Source organism: Rutidosis leptorrhynchoides, chromosome 2, assembly GCF_046630445.1.
Source record: "Rutidosis leptorrhynchoides isolate AG116_Rl617_1_P2 chromosome 2, CSIRO_AGI_Rlap_v1, whole genome shotgun sequence".
In the NCBI taxonomy this organism is placed as follows: Eukaryota; Viridiplantae; Streptophyta; class Magnoliopsida; order Asterales; family Asteraceae; genus Rutidosis; species Rutidosis leptorrhynchoides.
The window spans coordinates 227,821,332-227,846,423 of record NC_092334.1 but is presented as its reverse complement, the minus strand read 5'-3'; the positions used below and the strand labels follow the sequence as shown (position 1 = coordinate 227,846,423).

Sequence of the window (25,092 nt, the reverse complement as noted above, 5' to 3'; positions counted from 1 at the left end):
TGGCTTATTAAATGTTATGATTATTATATAGAAATTAAACCTATGACTCACCAACATTTTTTGTTGACGTTTTAAGCATGTTTATTCTCAGGTGAATATTAAAAACGCTTCCGCTGTCGTATGCCAACCCAAGGTCAAGATTTGGAGTCGGCATAATTGTTTATATTGTTTAAACTTGCATTCGGTGTATTTGTTGTAATATATTTGATCATATTGTAATGAGTTGTGTAAAAACTTATTTATTTGAGGAGATTGTCTTTGATAGACAATCTAAATTATGTCATTAAGACCTTTATTCAATAATAAAGGTTATGGTTGTTTTTAAAAACGAATGCAAGATTTGAAAAAAGTCTCATTTAGAAGTCAAAACCTCGCAAAGAAACCAATTAATATGAAACGTTTTTAATTAATATGAACGGGGCATTTCATAAAAAATCCCAGGGCTCCCGGAAACACATCAGATTTCTGGATTCATAACATTCCTGGACAAAGATGCACACCTATCGCTCGTTTTTGAACTCCAGTGGAACATCCCGGGTACATTTGCAGATGCCGTGACGGTAGCAAGGCAATACCAGCACTCTGGAAGGGAAAGACATGCTGGGTATCACCGGGACAAAAAGAAAAGATAAGAGGAAAAGAGAAGCGACATCAGGCACCGTCATGATAGCATCAGACGTAGTGAAAGCAATCACAAAATCCACAACAGCCACAGCAAAAGCCATGACAACCATATGCATGATAAGAGCAATCGAAGACCATACGATAAGGGATCCCTAATTGACAGCCTTTCTAAAACTCCAAGGGAGATACTATTAACAGAACCCGTAAAGGCAAAGTTCACCCCTCCGGCACCATTAGAAAAATGGGATGGTCAAAATTCAGACAAATACTGTGAATTCCACTAAGACAATGGTCATGACACCGATGAATGTAAAGCACTTATACGTGAAATCATTGCCAAAATTAAGGCAGGCGAACTTAATCACTTGTTGTCAGGTCAGAAGTTCAAAAAGGCTGACCCCAACAAAACATTCAGTTGGCAAAAGGAAAATGGCAAGAAGCGTGAGAAGGCAAAAGATAAAGTTGTCATTAACATGACCAACATTGAGAAGGACGAGTTTACTCCGCAAAGTTCCTAGAAAGATGCTACCATCACATTCTCGGGACTACCAGTGCGACACTCTAGGGATAAACCGATAGTAATTACCGGCTTGATAGATGGGTTTCCGGTCAGCGAAATGTACACCGACACGGGAAGTGAAGTTGAAGTCTTGTATGCCAATTGCCTTTCAAAGCTCCCAAAGTTTTTCGGAAGGAAGATGAGACAATCTAATGCTGTCATTTGTGGGTTCACAGGTTCTAATGAAGAACCCATTGGTAAATTCAAGGCAACAGTCACGGTGGGTACTCAACCCTACCTCCGTAGTGAAGTAATCGACTTTTATGTCATCAAATCTGTGACTGCCACAAATGTGATACTGGGAAGACAGTTCTTCAGGAAGTTCAGTGCAATAGCCTTTACCGCTCATGGTATACTCAAACTCCCAACCCGAAGAGGTGTGGTAACGGTTCAATCCACCCGACACCCTTTCCCCGGGAACGAGTGCACTCGAGATAGGCAATGTGCCGAATCATGGAAGACACCAAATGTCATGGAGGAAAACATGTATCTGTTCTTAAAAGGCTAACCTTTTTCTCCCCATCAGCACACTTCAGTTGTAAAAATCCAGTCATCGTCAATAAGGCATAGAAGGCAGTTGCCGGCTGGCGTCACCGGCCAGGATGGGAGAAACCATTTAATGGTGTATACGAAAAGTCTGAACCCTTCAATCTGACATCCAAATGTTCCCGGACTGAAAGCCGTGAGAGCTCCAACCGAGACAAGACAACGGTTGAAGAAAACAAAAGTGGCTAAGTGCAACAACTGAGATTTAGATGGATACCGTGATTGAAGCGGATCACTTCAACTCATGGTTATCTTGATATTTATGTCTTTTTCTCTTAAGTAAAGACTCTGAGTATGTTTTTCCTTTTTAGGAATGAATAAAAGAATTTTAACCGTTTACAATAACTTAGTCATTATGTTATTTACAACGAAGTTCACATAATAATAACCGGCTAGCGGCAGACGGATTCCGGTATCCACATAAGTCCCATGCAGGTTATTTTGTACCCCCTTAAGAGGTGATTGTCTAGCCCTCGACGGTACAAGTTTATACTGATAACGGCCAATGAATAGATGGCATAAACACGCGTGACTGCACGATGTACACGCCAAAACTAATACAAATGTATTCTAGACATACATACAAAGAAATGAACTAGTTCAACAAGAAAGTATGATAATCACATAAATATTCACATGGTTACACAGCCAAAATAGAGTAACCACTACAAAAATTGGTATCCGAGATACATACCTTGGATACAATACAAATGTCCAACAAAACAACCTAGAAATTATATTCTAACAATTGGTTGTCTGTCGTACTCTCCTCGACACACAAACTCTTGAATCATTTAAATCGGATGTTATTCACCGCTGCTTGCGTCGTACGAATCTCCTGAAAGGCATTCACCTTGACCTTATCAGCCATTTCTGGATTAAGAGCAAGGTAGGATCGGAGATGATGCTTCTGTACAAGCTGAAACATATTAAGCATGCTGGCAGCGCTAAACCACTTCAAATAAGAACCAGATGGCCCCATCACAGAAGGCGAGGCCATACACCTTTTCAGGGAAGACGGAAGCTCAGACCTCAACCGATCAAGCTCCACAAAAACAGCCTTCAACTTCACTTGCAGATCCTGAGAAATAGACTCTTGGGTCATGACAGGCTGCTTTTCCCGGTTAAGACCGACCAGGAAAGTAGTAGTACAAGCGACCAGAGCTCAGACCCGAGTAGCTCTCGCCTTATCAACAGGAAGGGCGGTATATATATATATAAAATATATATATATATATATATATATATATATATATATATATATATATATATATATATATATATATATATATATATATATATACATATCCGGGGAAGACCCTTTAGAGATGATATCTTTGTTGACATCATATTAAACATTGAATTTGGAGAACGATCGGACAAACTCGTCCCTCTCGGTAAACTCAAATTGGCCCTCGACCAAATCCTCAAAATTAAACTGACAAGAGCCACCAGGTGCTATAGAAAGTATAAGCATACTATGAGGGGTTTTCGTGTTGAGCACACAAATGCAAGTCAAGGGGATCCACAGATGACTCCACAGTTACAGTTACAAAATTTCAAAACAAGGTACGTCAGTACAAAGACAACAAAAGCAGTTCATCAAGCATATTTGTCATCCGTATCCCGTGTAGAAGTTTATTTCAAGATAGAAGACAAACACAAAGATATCACAGTATTTCATTACTAAGCGCAAAAGCTACATGTATAAAAGCTGAAAACCCTAACAACCTGTGGTTTTAGCACAAAAATAACATCAAATCCTATACAAACAAAAGGAAACCCTTGGGCATAATCTGTTAAGCTCACCTACAAAGGAAGTGAGAATGGGCACATCTGTTGAAAGAAATCAAAAGCTCTCAACGAGCAATCACCAATATGGCCCAGCTGGTATCGGGATGATTGCAAGACAGAGATATGTCCGTTTGAGCCATGGGTCGTAATCGAGTTTCGAAATCAACCGGAAGCATGAACACCAACGTTCGTTCGTAGGAGATGCGCATATCACATAGTCATCCGAGCGCAAACGTATCATATTCTTCGAATCAAGGAGACCCAACAACGCGGCAACCAATGTGATGACAAGAGATACATTGAACGGCCATCGGAATTCAGTAGTTTCCAATCCATCTGCAGTTGAAGGCAGAATACGTTCAAAAAAATTCAAAGATTCAAAACAAATCTTCAGATCCACAACGAAGCCTGAAACAGAGTAAAATAACAGTAAGAAGGCCGCACAAGGAGAGAAAACAGAAAAGGAAAAACACACAAACACTTACCAATATTGTGAGTAATATGCCTCGGCAAATAACGGCAGCGCCATCTTTTGGGCATCAACAACAACAACAACATCAATGATTAACCAAGTAAAGGGGTTATTCATAAAATGAAAGGCAATTTTTGAAGGCTGCGAATTTATAAAACGAAGCGGTGTTGAAGACACAAGTGTAGCATAGTCGTATGTAAGAAAAGTGAAAAACCAAGATGATAATCGCAGCTATTTATTGCCACGAGGGAAGCAAGAAATAATGATGAAAGTGGCATACAGTTGTCTCTTGGAAAATATTTCAAGATATCGATAAATGGAATATAATCATTAAAAATGACACAGTTGCAAAAAAGGGCGACTTTTCAGGAGACATACGCATTTAATGCACGTCCACTCAGGCGCTTGACACAGTTCCTTAACTTTTATAACGTAGCCATTACGGCTGGCATTACCAAACTGGGGGGACTTAATGATATGCATAATGATCCGTCTCAAAACAAAGCATCCCGGCTACGATCTTACCCGGTACTGTCCGTCCCGGAAGAAGGGCCCTTTCCCAACAATCATCCGGCATAATCTCAATTTTACCACGATGGACGAACGGCTAGTCGGGAACATCAAACAAAAACCCAGCCCGGATGTCATACACTTAACCGGCATCATCCAGCCAGTCATGATGATTATAACTATGAAGAAACACTTGGAATAAGTAGAAAGCAAACCCTTCCCGGCTAGACTGAGAGCACCGTGATGCTTTAGCCGGAACCAACACGCCACCGGTACCATCACCACTTCCCGGTTCAGTATTCCAACCCGACATATAGATACCTTCTCGGGTCAGGCACGTCGTCCCGAAGAAAGCGCACTGTCCTGGAACAGACACTTCATCCTGGAACAAGCATGCAAGCAAGTTGCATGCCACGTCAGCCCACGAATCTAGGAAAGTTTGTTAGGATCTGCCCGATTATTCTCATGAAAGGGAAAGGTGCCACGTCACCCCTCTGGATGGCCAAAGTTCGTTACAACCATGAAAGGGACATGTGCCACGTCATCATTCCCTCCTAACATCTATAAATACATGAACAAGATCGTTTATTACACAACACTGGATGAATTAATGTTACTCTGCCCAAATCAACTACGGTAGAATTACTCAAGTCGTTAACTCTATTCCGATTAATGCTCTGTTCATCGTCGAAATTAATCCCCACTCTTAGATATTAATTTATTCGATAACAATCGAATAAGGTTAATTCAATCTATTGTTTTATGCCCTTGGAATCCAGATTCTAAAATGGGGTTTGCACAATTATTGGAGTTAAAACATTCGACTCACTCTTTTTCCCAAATCAAGCACTCAAACCCGAAATCTATTTACACGAGACGATTTTGGTTTGATCAGGATGCATTCAAGCATCTTCGTTCTTTCAAAAGTATCTATAATTTGTTCAAGATTTCTCAGGTTGAAGATACAGTTATCTATTTGAGGGTTTTTCCTTGGTCCTTAAAAGACGATGCCAAGGATTGATTGGAATCATTGCCCGAAGGTGAGATCGATAGTTGGACTATGATGGAAGATAAGTTTCTGCAGCATTTATTTCCGGCTTCTAAAGCTGCTAAGTTGTAAAGTTATATTAATCACTTTGTTCAGAAGCCACATGAGACACTTTATGATGCTTGAACACGATTCGGTAAAATGTTACGCAATTGTCCTCAACACGGATTGAACAACTTTAACAAGGTCCAGATTTTCTATAAGGGTGTTTATGTGCCGACAAGGAAAGAGATCGATATTGTTGCAGGTGGTTCGTTAGTGAAAAAGACTACGGATGAAGTGTACGAGATCATCTCCAAAACTGCTACTCATTCTTATGATTGGCATCAAGAAATGGATGTCTCTCGCTCTTCTCATGTTGCTAGTACCAAAACTAGTGACGAGCTTGCTTCAGTTAAGGCTCAACTTGCAACTTTTAAAAGACAGATGTAGTCAATAACTAAGGAAATGCACGCGATCAAGGTTGGTTTGGAGTTATGTTTGGGACCACATCTTACGAAAGATTGAAATCATGCATCAATGGAGGAATACACTAATTATCTGGGTTATGTGAAAAAGGGTGATTTTGCTCTTAGTGAATTTCCTAGTGGCAGAGAGTTTTTCAACCAAGTGGGTAATACGAGTGGTACTAATTATTAGAGTGGTAATCAGGTTTATCAAGGTAATCAGAAGGTATATCCGTACAGGCCGCCTGGGTTTAATAATAGAAATCAGCAAGCACCACCTAGAAACTTCCAGCAACCTATGCAACCAGTTCAGCAGCCAGAAAATAAGATGCCTCCGCTGGAAGAATTTCTAAGGAGTTTTATTATGAAAACTGATGAGAGTATTTCTTCTTTAAGAAAGGATGGTGAATCGACTAAGCAGCAGGTTAGGATTCAGTAGGCTTTGATTCAGAACTTGGAACGAGATGTGGGTCGCATTGCTCAGTCCTTACCGAAGAGACCACCGGGTACTCTCCCATCTAACACACAGTCCAATCCGAACAACAAGGAACCGGTTAGAAATGAGTAAGTGAATGCCATAACCACTCGAAGTGGTTTAGTTATTAATGAGGAGACACCGAAGTCTCCTCCTGTCGTTTCTCCTGTTGTTTCTCCTAATGTTTTGCACGTACCTACTAATGAAGAAGAGTAAAAGGATGAAGGTTCTAAGGATGATGAGCCAAAGGTTCAGGAGTAAAAGAAAGATGATCCACCGGAGATCATGACTAAAGCACCACCGTTAAAGGTGTACAAAGCACCAGTTCCGTATCCTAAAGCCTTGAAAAAAGATAAGCTAGTAACTCAATATCAGAGGTTCTTGGATATGATCAATCAAATTAGTGTGAACATACCGCTGACGGAAGTGATAAAAGGGATGCCTAACTTTGGGAATTTTCTAAAAGACCTGATCTTGTCAAAAGGTAAGTACCAAGAGGTGTCGGCCACATTCCTCAATGAGGCGTGTTCGGCCATTTTGCAAAAGCAAAAGTTACCACATAAATTGGGAGATCCGTGTAGTTTTATCATCCCTTGTCTATTGGGTGATTCGATAGTGTACGATGCACCAGTCGACTTAGGGGCAAGCGTTAATTTAATGCCTTATTCGCTGTATTTGAAACTTGGCTTAGGATATTTAAAACCGACAAGGATGGGGATCCGTTTGGCCAACCATTCTTTTGACACTCCTATAGGTATAGATGAAGACTTGATAGTAAAAGTAAACAACCCTTGTCCGAATAGGGACCCATGAGTCTTTCCGGCCCATTTTATAGTGCTTGAAATGAAAGAGGACACTAAAGTGCCAATCATTCTAGGTCGACCTTTCCTAAACACCGTGGATGCTATCATCCATGTCTAACAAAATACTTTAAGTATAGGTGTGGGGAACGAAAGAGTGATTTGTCACGTAGATAAGGCCATGAAAAAACCTAAGTCCACTGATGTTACTTGTTTTAAACTTGATATGATAAACTTGGGTGTTGAGAATGATGTACAGGAATTTTTAGGGGATGGTGCTACATGTGTTGTCTCCATGGATAATAGCGTTGGTTATGATTCAAGAGCAGAGGTGGAGAAAACAGTTAACTTTGAGAAAAAAGGAAGCTCTCCAACTTATGTCAATCCGGGTCAACGAACCAAACTGTGAAAGTAAGGGTAGCATTGACGAATGGCTTGACAACAATGTTACTATTAGCCATATCATTGGTCACGATATTTGGGATTATGATGGGCGATTTGAAGATGTTACCGATGATGTAGATTTCGAGGTCATTTAGGATGAGTTCATTGGAGAATTTGATGAGGGATTGTCTTTGGAAGAGAAAGTTATTGGAAGACCGGAGATACTTCGTCAAGAAGCAAATCCGAGTGAGGTTTTGTTCGAATTGAGTATTTTCGGGGTGTTTCCTAATTTTGCTAACGATCACCGGGAATTTAAATTAATAGCCGATTCTGGATCCTTAATTAATATCATGTCCTACGACATGAATAAGCAGTTGCTCCATGGGGGTTGTACACTGTGTTCGTTGAAATCCAGTTCGGTAATTACTTTAGGTAACAATACGAAATGTAAGGCAGATGGGCTGCTTAAGAATGTGATGGTGAGTGTTAAGGAGTTTTTCTTGAAGTTCCATTCACTATTTTCGACATGCTGACGGACGAAGAGGCTCCTTTATTAGTGGGTCGTGGTTTTATCGCGACCGCGGGTAGAAAAATTGACCCGGGGGCAGGAGCTATAACTTTTGAAGATGGTAATGGTACTTTTAGATTCTGTAACTCTGAAAATATGAGGTTCCCTTCAGCGTATATAGTAGAAAGGGAATTCGAGGATGGTTATTATGAAAGTGATGGGGATTCAAGCAAAGTTGAATCTATTCGGGTGAACACGGTAAAAGAGAAACCGAAATTAGAGAAAGAACAGAATGTAGATGTGGAGGAAATTCGAGGAACGCTTGAAAAGATGTCGGGTAAGAAAAATACGGACAAGTTCATGAAAAAGCCAAAAACTTCGTTTGTTGATGATGAAGGATGGACAATCGAAGAGGTTGAGTACGTTAAGTCTACACCACATTTTAAATTTAAGCCTCGTAGAAGACATAGAGATCCAGGGGAGTTTTCGATTTTATTTCGGTTTCGGAATGAAAAGATTTATTCAGCATTACTAGATTCGGGTGTTAGTGTTAATATGATGCCGGTTAAAGGTGCAAAGCCGTTGGGAATTCGGCAATTGAACCGCACTAACACGAACATTCGTTTTGGGAATTAAACCGTTGATAGCTCGATAGGAATCGCGATAGACGTCCCGGTTAATATTCACGGTGTAAACTTTGAAGAAGATTTCTTCATAATGGACTGTGCTACGGAGGAGAAAACGCCGATAGTGTCAGGTCGGGGGTTCTTGGCAACCGCAAGGATAACTTTAGATTTCGACACGGGAACGCTGATAATACAGGATAAGGATGAAATGACTACTCTCAAAGACCGATTCGGGTATGGATTCGACTCTATCAACTACGGAGTCGAGGGTCTCAACGATTGCTAAGCTCGAAAGAAGAGTCGAGTGCGCTACTCCGGAGTAAACACCGCACAACTGTGTAAAGTTTGTAAGTTTGTATTTTATTTTATTTTATTGCATTTTCTTTCTTAAAAACTCAAAAAAAACCATAAAAAAAATATAAAACCTTTAAAAAAAGTTGGGTTAAAATCACGGCCGCATTAGAAACCTCGTGACCTTGATTCTTTAACAGAAATTGGGGCAACGAAAAATTGAGAAAATTGCGACCGCTATTTTCCCCATGCGGTCGTGAGATGCTCGATTTGCATCAGGTCAAAATTTGAGAAAAAGGGAAATCGCGCTCGCGATTAGGGCCAATGCGGCCGCGATCGGGGCCCGGCTGGGGTTTTTATATGTTTTTTATTTATTTTGTTTTTCAAAACACACACACATACACACTAGCGGTCGTATTTTTGCTCCCAAGACCCAAACCCTAATCTAATTTCACTCTCTAATCAATAAATCTTTCATGGATTATGGCTCCTAAACTCCGATTGGTAATTAATTCATCCCACTTTCTTCTACTTTCTTTTGCTTTTGTCTTTGAATGTGTTTGTTTAGTTGGGTATTTGATAAATATAAGTGTGGGGGATTAACTACTTGTTGAAGAGCCCATTTTGTTGTTGATTATGTGTTTTTATGATGATTGTTGCTTAATGTTCATGTTTGTATGCTTAATGATTCAATTTTTAATTTTAGGGTTTATAATTTTGATGATTCAAGGTTTTGAGTTTGATGTTTGATTCATAGAATTGATTGATGACATTGATTATGTGCTTGTTTAGGGTATAGAAATTGCCATGATTTGATAAATTGTTAAATTATTAATTTTAGGGCTCATGATAAATTTAAGGTTTTTGATGTGTTGACTGAGTTTGACTCCGTTTGACTTCTTGGTTATGATTGATGATAGTATCAAATACATATGCTATATGCTTGATTTGTTTTTCCTATATATTTAGCATGTATAGTGTTTAAAAAATGTGTCAAGTTTCTCTTATGTGATTTTGTTGAGTTTATTCTTGAAAGCTAGAGTTACTTGTATACTTTGATGATAGAGTTTATTGTGGATTGAGTCTTTGTTTGAAATTGGTTAGTAAGGGTGTTATTTGTTTGTAGTTCACTTGTATGTTTAAATTCATGAATTATTGTTTTGCAAATTTGGTGATGGTTTGAGGAAAAGTTGCCATGAGGTTTATACGTTTTACTAACGCTAATGGTTTTGTGCAACTTTGTTTTGTGGTTGTTTGATGTTTTACAGTGATTGAAACGAAGCAAACCTTCTGCATCAGCTGCGGCAGATGAGAATGAACAACTCCCTCCTCATCCGTTCGAATGCCAAACCACTGACAGTATACATCCATTCTTGGGATGGGAACGTAGGGTGCCTAATTATCATCGAATGAACCTTTTGCAAATGCTTCATGAGCGTGAGTACATTGCTCCTCGTTCTCCTGATTGGGCCCCATTAGCTGAGATTGGTGTCGAGTATGAGATAAGAGCTAAGTTAGTACAAACTTATGTTGATGATTGGGGGAATGAGCTTTAGTACAATGATTGGGTTAAGTTTTTCCATTTAGATCGTCCAATTTATAAGGTTTGGTGTTTGGAGTTCTTTACTACTTGTTCCTATATTGAGGGAAATTATGATATTGATACTAAAGATTTTGTTACCTTTCAACTTGGTGGAAAGTTTCACTCTATGACATTGTGTGAGGTTGTTGCAGCTTTGGATATTTACACTGTTGATGAGATAAGGGCTCCTCATTTTAAGAATTATTTGGGTTCGGGTGAAATTTACACAGGTAAGGGTGTCAAGAATTCCGATTGGAAGTTGGTTTCAAACAAGGATAGGTTAATGGCTAGTAATATTGGCTAAAAAGTCACATTTTTACCCCCGATATTGAGTCCCAAAAGCATAAAGTTCAAAACTTTGTCAGCCAAATAATCGCTTTTTCGGTTAAATTTGTAGATAAAGTAATTACGAAGACGATGCAAAAAGAATCAAAAGAATCAGAGCTAAAACGAAGATTCTAGAGCAAAAATAGTGAAAGATAAGAAATCAAGTTACGAACCAGGAAATCTGCAAGCCAAACGGCCTGCCAAATGGCTTACCTGGCTTGCAAATGGCCTGCCACACACCCAAGTTAAACGGCCCTTGCAAACGGCTTGGTCTGGCAACGGCCCCTGCAAACGGCCTGCCAGCCGTTTGCAGGGAAATTTCAAGTCTATTTAAAGGCTTTTTCTCATCCAATTTCAACACTCCTCTCCTCACTCTCTCGCTACAATACACTTTCTCTTAATAGAGCTTTCAAGGCCTTCTCACATCTGAGCGGGAAATTATGTAGTGACCCGAAATTTTCCATGTTTATATATATTAAATGAAATTGATATTTACATGATTAAGTGTTTCCAACATGTTAAGCAATCAAACTTGTTAAGACTTGATTAATTGAAATAGGTTTTATATAGACAATTGACCACCCAAGTTGACCGATGATTCACGAACGTTAAAACTTGTAAAAAAATTATATGATGATATATATATGATTATATATATAATTAACATTATATTATGATAAGTAAGTATCTCATTAGGTATTTTAACAATGAGTTATATACATAAAATTGAGTTTATTGAACTAAGAAACTCGAAACGATATATATAACGATTATCGTTATAACAACGTCTTACTAATTATATATGAATCATATTAAGATATTGTTACACTATGTTTAATCATGATAAATGATAAGTAAACATGTCATTATGTATATTAACATTGAACTACATATGTAAAAACAAGACTACTAACTTAAGGATTTCGAAACGAGACATATATGTAACGATTATCGTTGTAACGACATTTAAATATATATATATATATATATATATATATATATATATATCATATTAAGATATATTAATATATCATAATATCATGATAATATAGTAATTTAACATCTCATTAGATATAATAAACATTGGGTTAACAACATTTAACAAGATCGTAAACTTAAAGGTTTCAAATCAACATTTACATGTAACGACTAACGATGACTTAACGACTCAGTTAAAATATATATACATGTAGTATTTTAATATGTATTCATACACTTTTGAAAGACTTCAAGACACTTATCAAAATACTTCTACTTAACAAAAATGCTTACAATTACATCCTCGTTCAGTTTCATCAAAAATTCTACTCGTATGCACCCGTATTCGTACTCGTACAATACACAGCTTTTAGATGTATGTACTATTGGTATATACACTCCAATGATCAGCTCTTAGCAGCCCATGTGAGTTACCTAACACATGTGGGAACCATCATTTGCCAACTAGCATGAAATATCTCATAAAATTACAAAAATATTAGTAATCATTCATGACTTATTTACAAGTAAACCAAATTACACATCCTTTATATCTAATCCATATACCAATGACCAAAAACACCTACAAACACTTTCATTCTTCAATTTTCTTCATCTAATTGATCTCTCTCAAGTTCTATCTTCAAGTTCTATCTTCAAGTTCTAAGTGTTCTTCATAAATTCTATAAGTTCTAGTTTCATAAAATCAAGAATACTTCCAGGTTTACTAGCTTACTTCCAATCTTGTAAAGTGATTATCCAACCTCAAGAAATCTTTCTTATTTATAGTAATATATCTTTATAATACAAGGTAATACTCATATTCAAACTTTGATTCAATTTCTATAACTATAACAATCTTATTTCGAGTGAAAATCTTACTTGAACTTGTTTTCGTGTCATGATTCTGCTTCAAGAACTTTCAAGCCATCCAAGGATCCTTTGAAGCTAGATCTATTTTTCTCATTTCCAGTAGGTTTATTGACAAAACTTGAGATAGTAATGATATTCATAACATCATTCGATTCATATATATAAAACTACCTTTCGAAGGTTTAAACTTGAAATCACTAGAACATAGTTTAGTTAATTCTAAACTTGTTAGCAAACAAAAGTTAATCCTTCTAACTTGACTTTTAAAATCAACTAAACACCTGTTCTATATCTATATGATATGCTAACTTAATGATTTAAAACCGAAAAACACGAAAAACACGAAAAACACCGTAAAACCGAATATACGCCGTCGTAGTAACACCGCGGGCTGTTTTGGGTTAGTTAATTAAAAACTATGATAAACTTTGATTTAAAAGTTCTTCTTCTGGGAAAATGATTTTTCTTATGAACATGAAACTATATCCAAAAATCATGGTTAAACTCAAAGTGGAAGTATGTTTTCCAAAATGGTCTTCTAGACGTCGTTCTTTTGACTGAAATTGCTAACTTTACAAAACTGACTTGTAACCTATATTTCTGACTATAAAATTATACTTTTTCTATTTAGATTCATAAACTTAAGTTCAATATGAAACCATAGCAACTTGAAACAGTCAAAACAGATTTAAAACGAAGAAGTTATGGGTAAAACAAGATTGGATATTTTTGCTTGTTGTAGCTACGTGAAAATTGGTAACAAATTTATATTAATCATATCCTAGCTAACTTATATTGTATTATACTTGTATTCTAATATATTATGTAATCTTGGGATACCATAGACACGTATGCAAATGTTTTGACATATCATATCGACCCATCTATATATATTATTTAGAACAACCATAGACACTCTATATACAGTAATGTTGGAGTTAGCTATACAGGGTTGAGGTTGATTCTAAAAATATGTATACTTTGAGTTGTGATCTAGTCTGAGACGTGTATATACTGGGTCGTGGATTGATTCGAGATAATATATATCAATTTATTTCTGTACATCTAACTATGGACAACTAGTTGTAGGTTACTAACGAGGACAGCTGACTTAATAAACTTAAAATATCAAAATGTATTAAAAGTGTTGTAAATATATTTTGAACATACTTTGATATATATGTACATATTTGTTATAGGTTTGTGAATCGACCAGTGGCCAAGTCTTACTTCCCGACGAAGTAAAAATCTGTGAAAGTGAGTTATAGTCCCACTTTTAAAATCTAATATTTTGTGATGAGAATACATGCAGTTTTATAAATGTTTTACGAAATAGACACAAGTAATTGAAACTACATTATATGGGTGAATGATCAAATCCGAATATGCCCCTTTTGCTTGGTAACCTAAGAATTAGTAAACCGATCTACTAATTGACGCGAATCCTAAAGATAGATCTATTGGGCCTAACGAACCCCATCCAAAGTACCGGATGCTTTAGTACTTCAAATTCATTTTTATCATGTCCGAAGGATTTCCCGGAATGATAGGGGATATTCTTATCTGCATCTTGTTAATGTCGGTTACCAGGTGTTCACCATATGAATGAATTTTATCTCTATGTATGGGATGTATATTGAAATATGAAATCTTGTGGCCTATTATTATTATGATTTGATAATATATAGGTTAAACCTATAACTCACCAACATTTTTGTTGACGTTTTAAGCATGTTTATTCTCAGGTGATTATTAAGAGCTTTCACTGTTGCATACTAAAATAAGGACAAGATTTGGAGTCCATGCTTGTATGATATTATGTAAAAACTGCATTCAAGAAACTTATTTTTGATGTAATATATTCTTATTGTAAACCATTAATGGTCGTGTGTAAATGGTATATTTTAGATTATCATTACTTGATAATCTACGTAATGCTTTTTAAACCTTTATCGATAAAATAAAGGTTATGGTTGTTTTAAAAATGAATGCAGTCTTTGAAAAACGTCTCATATAGAGGTAAACACCTCGCGAGAAATTAATTAATATGGAACGTTTATAATCAATATGAACGGGACATTTCAAATTAAGTACCTGAAGGCGAATGCCAAAGATTGTAATAGGAGCATTCTAAAGGATGTCAGCACTTGTAATGGTCCAAATCTCATCTGTAAACGGTGAACGCTTTCCTTAATTTAATAAAGTTATCTTGTTATCTTAAGTTGCTTTCATCTTGCATGCCTATCTATCTGTTACAAATGTTTATTATATGTTAAATAATTTATCTGAAACTTATCCTCCTGTTATGCTGAAACCTTGACGGTTTAGAAGTTTAATTTACGGATCACCCTTTCCGCTTATTCATGTGGCTATAACCTAGTATTAAGATCTGATCAATCCTAGGATACAAGGTAAGTAGTTATGTGTGCTTAATGTCACAATAGGGATATAGTACCTACGTATGAATAATCATTTATTCTTCAAAGAAGAGCTGCCCATTTAGGTTGTGATTAGAATAGGCAATATACAGTTCAGTGAACACTGGCTTGCTCAGAAGCATGATTCGCGTCAGAAGCAATGTTCTTGAGATGTTGTAAAATGATCCAGGGTTGAGTATGTGATCGCAAAGGAGAGACTTCTAGTCCAATTAGCAGTACCTTATAATATCTAAGATTGCACATCTGTTAATGTTAAGGCATAGCGTAGTATTAAGTGGTGAAATATTGCTTTAGTTAGACCGACTAGGATTAAGAAAAGCTGAGACTTTCTTTTAGGGATATACCACTTTGTTCATGTACCTAGGATTCTATCCATAACGTTGGGAGTAGGGATATCCGTCTTAGCAAGAATCTTCAAGGCCTAAACTCTTAGTGACAAATCAGTTAGGTTCATAGCCCAGTTGATTGAGGTTTAGTGTTTATAGGAAGTTAAACTCTTGTGATAGTTCCCCATCAGAATTCTATTCTCCATATCTATCTATCTTTATCTTTATAGTTAAATTGGAGTATTATTAGTTAATCTTAATCTATCACCTCTTGTCACTAGGGTTAACTATATTGGCACTTTTGTCCCACATTACTGAGCAAATATACAAAAATACGAACCTGAGTTATATTTACCACTTACTCGTTAAAAGGAAGACAAGTAGGTGAGTTATAGCTAGGAAACCCCAGCTAAATATAAATGATAAAACCGTTACTCTCTTTTGGTAGCTAATTCTGACGTGTTGCGACCTAACGACACCGCACAAATAAAATCGTCCATTTTGGCCATATCATAAGAAGTAACAAAGTTTTTGGAGCCGCTGCCGGGGATTCTTGAGTGGTGTCTAAGAAAGACAATTATACAACAATTATACACGGACTTGGTTGTTAGATTTTCTGAACAGTCTCCAATTATATTGAAACCAAAAGGATCATGCCTCTCCGTTGTCGGCCTGGCCACTTCTTTCAAAGATAAATTGATAAGAAAAACACATGCTTAACAAATAGAGAGTTTGTCGGTATAGGATTTAAAGTCGTCATTATAGTAAACCTTTTTAAAACTATAAAAATAAAATATTAATTATGGTATTAATTTCTGTAGATTGAAGTTCAAACTTAACCGACTACGAAGAAATTGCGAAAGGCAGTTGCTTTCCCACGACTTCGAAAACCGGAGAAGTTTTCCTTTATAAAACCAAAACAAATCTAAACCCTGATGAATCTCAGCAAGAATTAGTTCTTGATCCTTGTAGTCCAAGAAGCCCGATAATTTCATCCGACTTAGAGATTTCATTGCTTTTAGATAAGTTTTACTCAAATGAACCAGGATTTGACCCTCTTCATGATCCAAAAGGGAGGCTCAGTCTTAACAAACTCCTGATTATGAAAGATGAAATACGGGAAGAATATCCAACTATTTTCAATTATCCAGACTTGTTTGAATTTAATCCGAAAGAGAAACGACACATTGATAAAACAAAAGCTCTATTTACTGGAAATCTGTTAAATCCTAGTCGAAGGTTAGACGTCTATAGAGAATTCATTAGGTACCTCTATTCCTCAGACTTTCCGTTCTCAACATTTCAAATCAATCTGTTAAAAGAGCCGCGTTCTCAAGTTCGTTCTCTTAACAAACTGTTAAAAGAATGTGGGGATGATATTTTTGTCAAGTATCGGGATGCAGAAATTGACTTCAAATTCGATTTAGAGTCATTCGTCAGTTTTCTCCCTCACTTCAGTGATAAGGAGTTTTCTCCAATTCATATAAACCGTTACGTCGCTGCAATGATTCTGAATTAGAATTTTGGATTGAAAGTAAAAAACCTAACCCTATTTCAAAATATGGAGATCGAGATTTCTTTTACTTTGATCCAGCCTCATTTCTCATCAAAAGATAATTGAAGTTTTTTCGGATTCAATCGAGGAAAGAATACATCAGAATTTCTTCACAAAGAGAAAGGAAATATATTCCGAACTCATACAAATCCTCACTATGTCAAAATTTCCGTTTACAACTCTGCAAAGAAAGATCATTTGTGAAATATCTGAAAACTTTAAATATACTATCGGTGATCCTGACTGTGCGGAAGATCTTTTATTTCAAGACACAGTGTCAAAACTTCTTTTCGACCTTAATTATCGAGATACTGGGCCTAGGAATGGAATTTCGAACATTAAAAAAGTTAGAAGGGCTTTGGTTAAACTTATAGACGACATCGGAGATCTACAAAAGCGCAAGCATAAATTGTTAAGTGATTTTGAAATATTTTCAGTACACTTCGCTAATTTACTCTGGATGGTCAAAGAAGCTTTAAACTTATCTTTCTTTCCGCGTCATTTCTGGAACTTAGTTGTGGAACCTATGTAACTTGTGTTTTTAATAAAATAAAATATTTTAATTTTACTACGTCCATTGTCTTTTTCCTTTAAATTTTAGTTTAATTAATAAAAAATAACTGGATTAAAATCCGAAGTAAAATTTTATTTATCTTTTATTAATCTTCTGAAAATTTTAAAATTTTAAAAAAAATTTTAAAAATTCGCGAGTCGGGCGGGGGAAATAAGCCCGTGAGCCACACAGGCCCATCTTTTTCTTCTTCTTTTCTACTCCTCCTCTCCTTTTCTTCTTTCTTTTTCTTTTTTCCTTCTCATCCCTCTGTTCCTTCGGCCGACGACTCCAACCAACAGCACCACCATCAAATCTTGACCAAAGTTAATGATTCAAAGCTCAAATCCGATTCTCTCATTCCTCCTAAACACGTTTCCATCATCAATTTTGCGTAAAAGGTACTCTTTCACTGTTAAAATTCGTGTTTTTACTCGGATCAAATTTTTAACTTTTGAGAAAAATTGTGTTTTATGCCCAATTTTGAATTCCTATATGCTTAGTTAGATAATGTGATTGGTATGCGTTAGTTTTTAGGTTCGATTGAAGCATTTTGGATAGTTTTTAGCTTTTGCTTCGTTAGTTTAGGTTTTAGGCTAGAAATTGTTGAAATTTTTTGGAAACTTGATGTTTTGCTAGTTTATTTAAGCTTAGTGATTCATTTAGAATGATTAGAAACTAATTTTGGAACAATTTAGGCTTGCTTGCTTGAAAATTGATGTTTTGGTAAAACTACACTTAATTAGGCTTAGGGTTATTGCTATAGTTAAAACGTTTTTAAAACTTAGGATTGCCTTAAAACTAGCCTAAATGAAGATATCATCGACTTGCAAATAAAAATTTAGCCTAGTCTTTGACTTTTCTTAATTTGTACGTTTTTAGCAAAATGAATATTTTTCGGTAAAAACGGTCTTATGTCTTGACTTAAGAATGTTATAGCTAAAGTTTGATGATTAAAAATATTTAAGGTAATTAAAATGGTCATTAGAATCAGTGTATGCTTAAAAATCATCATATTTGAATCAAAATTGCTTATTACAACTAACTCGCTATAATTATTATTTTTAGCATTATATATTGCAATCACGGGTACGCTTTGAATTTTTCTTGAAAATGAGTTTGTAGTGAGATTAGATATTGTTTGCGGTAATTTTGGCTATAATTGACTGTAACAGGAATTTGGAAAATGTCATTTTTAAAGCCCTCATTTTGAATTTTTTTGAAAAATATAAGCATTTTTCAATTTTAAGTCTTATTATTTTGGAACATAATTTACGTTACTTGACCTTTGCAGATGGCTAATTATTTACCGTAAGAGCATGAGTTGCCCCACTACCTCCTCGGGTGAGATGACCCATCCTAATCCATAAGGACGAATACAATAACATATGAATACATTGCGAGGTATTTGACCTCCATATGATACATTTTACAAACATTGCATTCGTTTTTAAAAGACAACTTTCATTTCATCGAAAGATGACAGGCATGCATACCATTTCATAATATCCAAATTATAAATGACCTAATCTGCCATTTACTTAATATTAATCTTTATTGAACTCAACGACTTGAATGCAACGTCTTCTGAAATATGCCATGAATGACTCCAAGTAATATCTTTAAAATGAGCAAATGCACAGCGGAAGATTTCTTTAATACCTGAGAATAAACATGCTTTCAAGTATCAACCAAAAGGTTGGTGAGTTCATTATTTTATCATAAACAATCATTTTCATCATTTTAATAGACCACAAGATTTCCAGATATTTAATTGTACACGTAACCCGAGTACAAAATAACACGCGTAACCCGCGAATTAAAAATCATTCATATGGTGAACGCTTGATAGCCGAACTAACATGATACATATAGAATATCCCCATCATTCCGGGACTCTCATCAGACATGATAATCGAAGTACTAAAGTATTCGTAACCCGAATGGGACGTGTCGAGGTCCATGGATCTATCTTTAGGATTCGCATCAATTGGTGGCAATTATGATAAACACCAATTCTTAGGCTACAAAGCTATAAAGGGGCATATTCGATTTCGATAATCCGACCATAGAATGTAGTTTTGATTACTTGTGTCTATTTCGTAAAACATTTATAAAAGCAGCGCATGTATTCTCAGTCCCAAAAATATAATAAAAGGGAGTAATGAAACTCACAATACTGTATTTCGGAGTAGAAATACATATGATGGCATTGAACAAGTGCAATGTTGGCCTCGGATTCACGAACCTATAATAAGTATATATATATTTATATATTGGTTAATATATGTCTACCAATTTAGGTCAAAGTGTATCACAATCCTAATGCTCGAGACTAATATGCAAAAATCAACAAAAATCATCTTGACCAAAATGACTTCCAAAATTTATACATGATTATTATATAGTTTAAATATAGTCATTTTATATATTTAAATATTTTTAACAGATTTTATTAGAGTAATAATATAATTAATTTATTAATAAATAAAAATTTATATTAAAATTTATATAATAAAAATATACTTTTAGATATCTTAAGTAATAAAATTTATAAAGTTCAATTAATATCATAAAATAATATGATAGGTATTATTAATGTAATTATATTATACGTAGTAAAATATCTTTGTGTCACATATTTATTTGATAAAATAATATCGATATTAACAATAGTAAGTAAAAGTTGTATTATTTTGTAATAATAATTATTATTATTCTATTAATAATAATAACAATATTTATATTTACTAAAAATGATATTATGATAAAATGATAATTTTTATTAATAATAATACTAAAATGATAATAATAATGATATTTTATATTGGCAATGATATTCCTATAAATAATATTTTTTGTAAAAATGATAGTTTTAATATTAATAATACTTTTAATAATAATAATGATAAAAAATAATGAAAACGATATTTTTTATCTAAATCAATAAATTATAATATTTTTATTTCATCATGGTACATATACTCATTGTTTCCGAATTGATTCGTTTAGTAGTTTTTAATTCTCTTTTATATCGCATTCATAATAATGATAATAATCACAGTCATAATAATTAGATAATACTAATATTAGTTTTAAAAATAATGATACTAATAATTATTATAATAATATTAATAATAATACTAGTAGTTATAATAATAATGATGATAATATTAATAATAATTTTTTCTGATAATAACAATAATAATAATAATAATAATAATAATAATAATAATAATAATAACGATTTTTAAATAATAATGCATATATTAATAATGATAATATTAATAATAATAATAATAATAATAATAATAATAATAATAATAATAATAATAATAATAATAATTATTATTATTATTATTATTATTATTATTATTATTATTATTATTATTATTATTATTATTATTATTATTATTATTAGATAATAATAATAATAACGGCGATAATAACGACGATAGTAATAATAATCATTTTATCGATAATACAAAAATTCAGTTGACTATAACTTCTAATATGTTCATCGAAACCATTCGATATCTAAATGAAAAGTTATTAATTTTTCACCAGCTTTCCAACGACATGCATAACATATACCTTATCTCAATCGCATATGTATCAAATTCATAATTTATAATAAGCTATCTAACGACAAAATTAGACATACAAGCATGCATAATTATATATACTCGAGCACTAGTAGGGGATACACTATTAATATATGAAAGTTAAGTTATGAGTGCTCACGTATCAATATTGAGATTCAATATTGCAAGAAAGTACGTAGACGCAACGGAGATGATAAACACTATATTGACCTCATGAGCATACCCACGAACTATACCCATAACCTCTATAGCTATAACCCATAATTTTCTTAGCTTTATCCCGCTCGAAAAACCTTTTTTTGAAATTACTCAGACAGCACTCCGTCGCAATATTTTATGTATAATACTACTAATAATAATACTCCTAACCATAAAATTAATAATAATGTTAATCTTAATAATAGTAGTAGTAGTAGTTATAATAATAATAATAATAATAATAATAATAATAATAATAATAATAATAATAATAATAATAATAATAATAATAATAATAATAATATGTAACTATATGTATGTGAGAGATATAGAGAGACAGATGAATGAGTTTAGTGAAACAAAAATGAATTCGTTTGAACTATAAAGAGTTGGCCTCACTTCTATCACCATGCGATCGCATGGTATGTGTGCCTTGGGGCCATGCGATCGCATGGTTCCTCTTGGTAGCCACTCTTCGTCCAATTATACCTGCCGACAGTCATTTATTATTATTATATATATATATATTATATTTAATTTATATAATTACTTATATATTATATTAAATTCTCGTTCATAGTTAATTTGTAAAATTTGTTCCGATAACTTGTACGTTGACTCTCGACTTATGTTCCGGTTTCTGTTTCTCGAACGCATATTCGTACGCTTAGAAAACTGGTACTTTACATTACGCGAAGTGTACCTTTAACAATAATTAAACTTAAATCAACTAATAACTATATTACTCGAAGTGTAACTTAATCATTTAAGTGTTTTGGTCATTTGCTTCTATAAATCATCGTCTCGTTATATATATAAATTATTATTTTAAATCGATACGTCTTATAATTAAATTAATATTACACTGTAAAATATATATATTTTCATTTAAAAATATAAATTTTTACGTACAATATGTATTTGAAATATTTAATTACTAATATAATATTTAGTTTTTCCAAGTTAATTAAATTTCAAAGTTCATTTTAAAATCGTTTAAAAATATTATGACACGTAACGTTTACACGTTAAAACTTAATTTGATGTCATTTATTTATGTGCTAGCATTTATTTAAAAAAACATATCTAGATATCAATCGAATCAAATAACAAATGTTACTATCGTTTACTTAACTAATTTCAAATTCTATATATCGTAAACACGTTTTAAATACACGTTGCGAGTTATTTATATATTTACTTCTAATAATTAATATCCTATTGTATATATATTCAAATTATGTTATCAAAACATTTTAATAATCAAATTCTATTGAAACGAAAAGCGTTTCCGCACGTTTGAAAATAGATTAATTGAATATTATGAAATTCAATTCTCCACTAACCTTTGTATAACTTTCGTTAATTAACACATTTGTTCTTACTTGTAATTCTCTTTACCATTTTCCGAATGTTGTTAAAATGTAAAGATTTCTCAAATCATAGTGGACCTCATAACAGAGACTCATAATCATAATGAATCTTGATAACCCAATCATTTGATATCACATTGTAATTCCGTCGACAAATATATTGAACAAATATGTTTATGTAAAGTATTATACGTTTAATACTTTGTTAATATTCTCAAGTTATAATATATACATATACATATACATATATACATTTTCATATCCAATTAAATAATGGTTCGTGATGTAGTGACTCGTCCTAATCCAGCTGGACGAAGTCTTCAACAGTTGGTCCCATTACGAGGTACATACCTCTATATGCCATAAACGACTCTATGTAAATGAGCAAATGCACAGAGGAAGGTTTCTTTCAGACCTGAGAATAAACATGCTTTCAAGTGTCAACCAAAAGGTTGGTGAGTTCATTGATTTATCATAAACAGTAAAATTCATCATTTTGATAGACCACAAGATTTAAATACAGTACACCTATCTCGTGTACAAAACCATTTTTCATAATGCTTAGCAGAGTAGGTTCGTATCCTTTTATCCCCCGTAGGTTGCCTAGCGAATTTTAAATAACCGTACACATATCTCGTGTACAAAAATAATACACATAACATGTGTATAAAAATCATTCTCTCGATACATAACATTCAATTTGATTTCATTGCTCAACATGGTAACCGACCTTAACATATAATGCGCATAAATAATATCCCCAAAACATAATATCTCGTCTGTATAATATATAAACTTCAAAGTACTAAACACCACGCCTACTAGCTCTTCCGTCTAGTAAACATTCTGGGTGAGGGGTGTTAAAACCGGTAGCTACCTTTAGAATTCGCGTGAATTAGGGCCATACCCGTTTTCTAATTCTTAGGTTACTAAGCAATAATAATCAGGGGAAAATATTCACATCAATTAGTGGAAATTATCACGTCCAACTAATTCAATAATAATCAACATAACTTTTGTCTGTATAAATTTTGCTTGTGTCTATCTCGTCAAACATTTATAAAAGCATCTAATGTATTCTCAGTCCAAAAATATAGATTTCAAAGGCATTTAATAAAACAGTTATAAAAACAGCGCATGTATTCTCAGTCCTAAAAATGTAAAGAGTAAAAGGGAATCAAATGAACTCACGATACGATATTTTGTAGTTAAAAATATGCATACGACGGAACTGAACAATGCAAGGTTGGCCACGGATTTACGAACCTATATCAATTATATATATATTAACACACATAATTGTAATTGAACAAATTTATATATTATATCTTAAATTATATATATCTTATATATTTAATTTGTAATTATAATATTGTTAATATGAAAATAATAATAATAATGATATTAATAATACTAATATTGTTAATAATAATAATAATACTAGTCATGATAGTAATGATAAAAATAATAATTTTACTAATAATGTTAATCTTAATAACCTGATAATTTTATTTAATAATAATGATAATAATAATAATAATAATAATAATAATAATAATAATAATAATAACAATAATAATAATAATAATAATAATAATAATAATAATAATAATAATAATAATAATAATAATAATAATAATAATAATAATAATAATAATAATAATAATAATAATAATAATAATAATAATATTGCGTAATAAGTAAACTACCTCAAAGAAGTAGCCATAAAAAATGCCCAAGTCCGGGTTTGAACTCGCGACCTCCCCCTAACCAGATAACAACCTAAACCAATGATCTACTTATTGTTATTCTGATTTAAATGGTACTTAAATTCTATTAATGCTTGTCTGTGAATCATCATACTCTAATCATCTTATCACCATAACTTCTTTTCTGTTTCATCACCATGTATCATTATCAATATACATTATCAACGTACTCGTTCATCACCATGAAATCACCTTTATCATTTTCCTTTCACCATCATCACTAACATCGTTCATTATGATCATCATGATCAATAAATCACGATTCATTATCATTTTAATATACTACTATCATCATCAAATATACTACTATCGCTGTCCACTCTTCATCATTTGTAACTAATTTTGGATTTCGGTCCAACTAGAGAATTAAAACATAGTGGCCATATTTAACAGCCCAATTCGAATGGTCCAAGAATATTCCTGATTGGATGAGGC

The 25,092-nt window shown here is 33.6% G+C and overlaps 1 protein-coding gene across 1 annotated transcript; it reads left to right on the top strand.

The window, feature by feature from the left end:
* The first annotated feature begins 1,241 nt into the window (after window positions 1-1,241).
* LOC139888583 (uncharacterized) lies at window positions 1,242-1,691 on the top strand. Its single transcript, XM_071871584.1, has one exon. The coding sequence runs from the start codon at window positions 1,242-1,244 to the stop codon at window positions 1,689-1,691; it is 450 nt and encodes a 149-aa protein (XP_071727685.1).
* The last annotated feature ends 23,401 nt before the right edge of the window (window positions 1,692-25,092 follow it).

Coding starts and splice junctions, on each gene's coding strand:
- LOC139888583 (XM_071871584.1), top strand. CDS start 1,242: ATGTACACCGACACGGGAAGTGAAGTTGAAGTCTTGTATGCCAATTGC.